Source organism: Cynara cardunculus (assembly GCF_001531365.2).
Source record: "Cynara cardunculus var. scolymus isolate 2C chromosome LG 8, CcrdV1, whole genome shotgun sequence".
Classification (NCBI taxonomy): domain Eukaryota; kingdom Viridiplantae; phylum Streptophyta; class Magnoliopsida; order Asterales; family Asteraceae; genus Cynara; species Cynara cardunculus.
In genome coordinates, this window is record NC_037535.1 from 2,718,840 (window position 1) to 2,725,451 (window position 6,612).

Below are 6,612 nucleotides of genomic sequence, written 5' to 3' on the forward strand. Positions count from 1 at the left end.
TTTAAGAGTTTAAGAGTTTTTAAGAGTTTTAGCCAAATGTTTTATAATATAGTATAGATTTATAGAAAAATTATAAATAATTATAAAAATAATTGAATTACATTTTTATTAACCGATTATTACAAAACAAATGTTTTTAACATTTTTTAAAACCTTACTGCATACAATCCTACGAAATCCCATGAAATCTTTTAGGTCCTGTTTGGTTTGTAGGAATTGAATGGATTTGAGGCGATTTGGATTTCAAATCCATTCCAATCTCATGTTTGGTTTGTTAGATAGTCCAGATTTGAAATCCTATGATTTAATTGAAATCCCATAAACATGGGATTTTGAAATCCTATGATTTAATTGAAATCCCATAAACATGAGATTTTGAAATCCCATAAACATGAAATTTTGAAATCCTTAGGGGATGCAAGAGATGTCACGGGATTTCGTAGGATTATACGCAACAAGCTTCTGAAAGTGTTAAAAATGTTTGTTTTGTAATAATCAATTAATAAAAATGTAATTTAATTATTTTTATAATTTTTTTGTAAATAATGGAATCCAATTTTATTCCAAACATTTTAAATTCATTTCATTCCAAATCTCTCCAAATTCAAATCCTTCAAAAACATTCCTCCAAATCAAACGGACCCTTTAAGGATTTCAAAATCCTATGTTTGAATGATTTCAATTAAATCTTAGAATTTCAAATCCGGATAATCCAACAAACCAAACAAGTCACAAAAATAAGTATGAAATTACATATATGAAATACATAAACAATCGTAGTTAACTATCATGACCGAATTTTTGCCATATATGCTCAATCAAATCATTTTTAGAACGTTATGAGCTTCCCTATCTAAAATACATAAATTTTTTGGGAAGTTTGGATTTATAGCAGAAAATTGAAAGAAACTGATTTTTTTTTGGAATTTGCAAGATAACAAGATGATTGAAATGAAGAGATTGATTGGTGTGATGAAAGTATGTCAGGTGCAATTTGGTTTCTCAAAATGACGATTCTGAAAGTTGGTTCTCCAAAATATGAATCATGTGTAAGTTAGTTTCCCAAAATGACGATTTTGAAAGTTGGTTCCCCAAAATAGGAATCAGGTGCAAGTTGGTTCCCCAAAATGACGATTTTGAAAGTTGGTTCCCCAAAATAGGAATTAGGTGAAAGTTGGTTCCATTTTGATGCAATTTTTTCTTATAATTAATACAAATAAAGTAATAATTAGTTTATAAACATTTTTACACAATTTTCATATATATGAATACGTACATATAAAACAGTACCAAATTTGAATGAAAATTTGATATATTTAAGACGTTCGAAAAAACCCGATTCGTACAAAAGAAAAAATAGTAATGGTGGTCGACGATGGTTGTGGTGGCGATCGGTGGCCGATGATGATTGTGTAGAAACAGTAGTAAAAAAGGTTTTGAGAACACAATATAGGAGGTCATTTACCAGACGCTTAACGAATGAGCATAACAAGAATAAAAAATATTACATGACGATAGACGTAAAAAAGACTGATATTCTTACCCAATTAACATTTACCGAATAATAAGGATGCATAAAAATCCGACAAATTCGACCATTATGTATTTTTAATGAAAGATATTGCATTATTAGTCTTCTGAGCCGTTGGATTCTGTTCCAATTGTACGGTGCTATACCCACCCTTGGATTACAATAGTTCCATGTGTCCCATCATGCTTTCCTTTTTGTTCAATTATTTAAAGGTCTTTTTAATATTTAATTTCTTAATAGCTAAGGTTTCTATTTACTTTGTTTAGTGTTATTTGCTTTATGTCGTTTTTATTTATGCGAAAAAGCTCGTTTCTTAAATACTTATTGGATAAATGTTTTATTCTTTTTTTTATTAACCTGGATATTCAACTCGTTATGTGAGTCGACTAATTTCAGGACGACCACCTGCTCTGCAGATAGCCTGGAGTCACCGTATTTGAACCTCATTGACCACAAGAGGATTTGTATTTCTCCGAGGATTTGAACCTGAAACCTCCAGGTATTTTTGACCTTTGGATCCGAGCTCAAACTAATCAGACACCACCCTTGTGGTTATAAACGTTTTATTCTTAAGGATCTGTTTGATTTGTAAGATTGTTTTTGAAAAATTTGGATTTTATGAGGGATTTGGATTTGAATGGATTTAAAATCATTGATGTGTTTGATTTGTAAATAATTTATAGAAAAAATTATAAATAACTGTAAATAAATTGTATTACATTTTTATTAATCGATTATTACAAAACAAATGTTTTTAATGTTTTTTAAAACCTTATTGCATACAATTCGACGAAATCCCGTGAAATCCCTTAAGGATTTCAATTAAATTCTAGAATTTCAAATCCGGATAATCCAACAAACCAAACATGTAATTGAAATGGATTTGAAATGCAAATCCCCCAAATCCATTTCATTCATTCAAACCAAACGGGACCTAGAAGAAATTATATTCACTTATCTTTACAGAGTTAGTGACTACCAGCTAAAGACCACTTTCAGAGCAAATGCAAACCACAAAGATGATTTATAGGCTTGTTAAAGTTTAGGTCTCACCATCAGACTTTTCACTAAACCTCAGGGGCCAAAATTATAGTTTACTTTAAGTTTTATATATATGAAACTCCATATTTACATGTGAATGTTTCCCATATGAAACTTTTTTTTATTAAGAGTTGTAACCAATTGTTTCATATACTTGATTCATATACGAATTAACAATCAATAAACAACATCATATTCAACAAATTAATCCAGTAGTTTATATCCATATATTGACTCCCATGAAAAATGGTCTAATATAATTCTTATACGAAAATACATTTTAATGTTATCATCGCTTTTGATTTCAAACAAATAAGATTTTTAAGAAAAATGATAAATCTGCTAAATATGGTAGATATTAAATAAAAACAATCAAAACAATGGTTGGGCTGTTCACTCATTAAAACAGTACGTGAGCTGGGTTTAAAACGTCATGGGACAGTTCAATCTATATTTTAATCAATAATAATATAGTAGATATACACAGTTATCACTATAAACCTGTATTACAACAATTAGAAGATGATTTTTTGAAAGCACATTTATAATATATTGTAAATACTTTAATAAGTTTATTCTTGAAAGAAAGAAAAAAATTCAAATGTTATCATATTTGAAAATATGATTCCTATTTTGAGTAATGTATTCTTAAAACTTTCATTTTGATATATAAAATTTTAAATATTTAAATATCTAAATAACCAATTAAAAAATTAACCAATTATCATACTGGTATGATGAATAATATGGTATCCAAATCCAAATTTTTTCCCCATGCAATATCGCCATTTTGACAACATTGGAATTGATTTAATAGGACGCTCCCTATAAATAGACTGTAAATTGATTTTTTGAATTTTTCTGCTTGCTAAAAGCTTCGAAAAACTCTCCCCCTCACCGACCGGAACCTGTTGCCGGCGATCAGGTATTCCGACGACGATAAAATACATAAGTTAAGCAGARTAGATTATTGCTACGTTTTCTTTATTTATTGGAATGGAARWTTYTTCRTCTCAAGTTCCTTTGCCACCTTCGGTGGAGGAGTTGATAAGGAAGATATGTATACAGAAATGTATAGCACCACCGRAWGTTTATGCCCGCCGGTTGCTTGCGACGGTCACCGAAGCATCGGCGATAGGAATTTTGAATAAAATTGCTGCTTCGAGTAACATCCGTACGTTTTCGGGCTTCATTGTTCACATGGTAAAGGCGGATACAATGGCGGCTTCTTCTTCCTCTGACCAAGTTTTTSGTTCACCACAGAGGCGATCGCCTCCCTCTTCTTTTACTGCTGGAGGTCCTCAAAGTAAATACTCTTTCTCATGGAAGCATTTGGAAGTCGTTATTTTATTTTTAGTAGCATTTTTTTTGTTTTAGATCGTAATGATCCATCATATCATGTGTTTTCACTTGTTTAGTTGTTTTTTGTGTTGTTGTGGTTTAGGGTTTATCCTAAAATGTATAGTTTGTTGTCTGAAAGTAAATCTGGCTATTTTCATCTAWTATAAGTATTCTATTTAATCGTTTAGAACATTTTGTTCCTTATTCAGAGTTCTTCTGGTTTAGTTAATCGCAGTCATCATATTCTTTCTCGAAATAGATACATTCATGTGAATAATAGTGTTTGAAAGGGGCCTCTCAAAAGTATTTGGAATTATAGCAGAATGGTTACTATTTTTGGTATACTTTAATTCAGTAAGCACAGTTCGAATATGGATGCTTGTTAATTGTTATAGAATGTTGGATGTAAGAAGTAGAATGCTTAAGTGTGGTGTTCAAAATGTGAAGAAATTAATGTCATTGTTTGAGTTTAGATTAACTTTCTTATATCAAGTGGAGGAAATTTTGAATTTGTTCTAACCTCGGTGTCAATATCTCGGATGTTTATATAGACAATAGATCCTTAACTTAATCAAAGATGTTCCATTTTGATGCGAATTTGTATTCATGAAACTGGTCATCAGTTCCTTACCTTAATATAAAGAGGAAGAAAGATATAATGTTGAATAATATTCAGGAAATCTTCTATATATAGGATTGCTAAGTTTTTTCTGGTTTGAGTGCAGAAAGGGCATGCTATTTTTCTCCAAATGTACGCTCACCCGGTTCTAGTTACAAGTCTAGAACCATTCCTGAGTACTTCCCTAGATCTCCAAATGATGGTTATGGTTCTTTGGTTACCAAGCAAATTATAACATTTTCATCGTCAGGTTTCAAGGACGCCAATCCTRACACCACCACTTGTCACTTGACTGAACCTTCGGCCTTTACTCATCGTGTTTCTTCGGTTCAAAAACAGCTTACATTCTCACCTTGCTCTAATTTGAAGGATGCAAATCCTGGAAACATTTCACAGCAATTTTCTGACCCTCAAAATGGCAACAATCATGTTTCTCCGGTACAAAGACAGCTTATATTCTCACCGGACTGTAGTTTGGATGCTGCAAATGCGAGTAAAGAAAGACAACACTTTTTTGACTCTCCAAATGCCAGCCATCCTTTTTCTGCGGTCCAGAAGCAACCTACTCTATCATGGTGTTCTAGTTTAAAGGGTGCAAGTCCTAGAAACATAGCAAAGCACTTTTCTGATTCTTCAAGTGCCACCCACMATGGTTCTGTAATTCTAGAGAAACCTACTTTATCACCTTGTGAGAGTTTTGGAGCTGCCACTCATAGAAATCTTGCACTGGGGTTTGATTCTATGACTACAAACCATTCAGAAGGTACAGGCAATTTTGCTATTAGTCAACAGTCACTGCTCCTTGCTGAACTCGAATACAGGAAGATGTTCATGGTATATAGTTATGTTGGGAGGTTAGTAAAGATGTTGGCTTCTGATGGTTATGTCATGTGCTTTTATATTTGATCACTTAAATTTAGCTAAATTGTGCACAGGAAAAGGCTTGAAGATGTGGTCTCTGTTGAAGATGCCATTGAAATAAAATCCATGAAAAGCGTGTCAATGGTGGATTTTGAGGCTAAAATCTGGGCCAAGTATGGTCGGCAATTTTGTGAACCCTCTGATAGGGCAATGGTACGAAATGCATTTTCATGATTTATTCGTTAATCGTTAATATTATTAGTTAATACTATTAGTTAATAATGGAGGCATTGACGAAGGTTCGTTTTAACAATTTCTTTCCAAAAAGATAAATTTTATTACTAATATATAGCTGTCTTTTTATTTAAGCTTCTATAGTCAGACGACCTTGTACAATTCTAGGACAATTTACATGAATTGTTGTTTGGTTATGCAAGAATTCAAATTTTAATGAAGTATATAAGCATATTGATTTTGGAGTTCAAAAAGATCAGGCTGAGCTGTACAATCATAGAAGGCCATATCATATGCTTCAATTGTTCMTCACTAGRATCTCTAATTGTCTTTCATATTGCAGCATTTTGACTGGGATTCTGGAAAGACTTATCTTTATCATTGTTATGTGTGCGCTGATGGAAATTACCAGTTTAAGGTTTGTATTTCGTTCTTCTTAGTCTTGTTTAAATAGCTTGGCCCTTGCTTTATCTATTTGGCYTTTTGCATTCCCAAATTGATGAATTTTTATCTTTAATTATTCAATGTCGAGGCTARTTATCCAATGTTGATCGTTGAGGAAATACAACATTATGATTTGTATATGGCCTTTTGAGTGGTGGACACATGATGGGCTTATGGAGACTAAGGGCCTATTTGGTTCAGACATGGGAATGAAAATGGGAATGACAGGGAATGAAAATGGGAATGAATACTGCATTGATGCTGTTTGGTTAATACTGGGAAATCATTATCATTATCATAGATGTTGTTTGGTTGCTTAGCATATATAATAACTGAAATTTTGTTTTATAGCATTGTACTACCATTTTATCATTTAAACATAACTTCAAAAAACACAATACAAAGTATGTTTCATCCAACCTCAAAATATAATATAATACATTTCTATGTTTCAACCGACTTCAAAAATACAATATCATTTAAACATAACTTCAAAAAACACAATACAAAACATGTTTCATCCAATACAATACATTTCGAT

The 6,612-nt window shown here is 31.8% G+C and overlaps 1 protein-coding gene across 1 annotated transcript in view; it reads left to right on the plus strand.

The window, feature by feature from the left end:
* Positions 1–3,545: 3,545 nt before the first annotated feature.
* LOC112516794 (probable RNA-dependent RNA polymerase 3) overlaps positions 3,546–6,612 on the plus strand; it is an 8,023-nt gene continuing 4,956 nt past the window's right edge. Inside the window, exons 1-4 of the mRNA XM_025124027.1 lie at positions 3,546–3,878; positions 4,639–5,386; positions 5,468–5,606; positions 5,971–6,045. Of these exons, the coding sequence (XP_024979795.1) occupies positions 3,569–3,878; positions 4,639–5,386; positions 5,468–5,606; positions 5,971–6,045 (1,272 nt within the window). The 5' untranslated portion in view covers positions 3,546–3,568. The remainder of the gene's footprint in view (positions 3,879–4,638; positions 5,387–5,467; positions 5,607–5,970; positions 6,046–6,612) is intronic.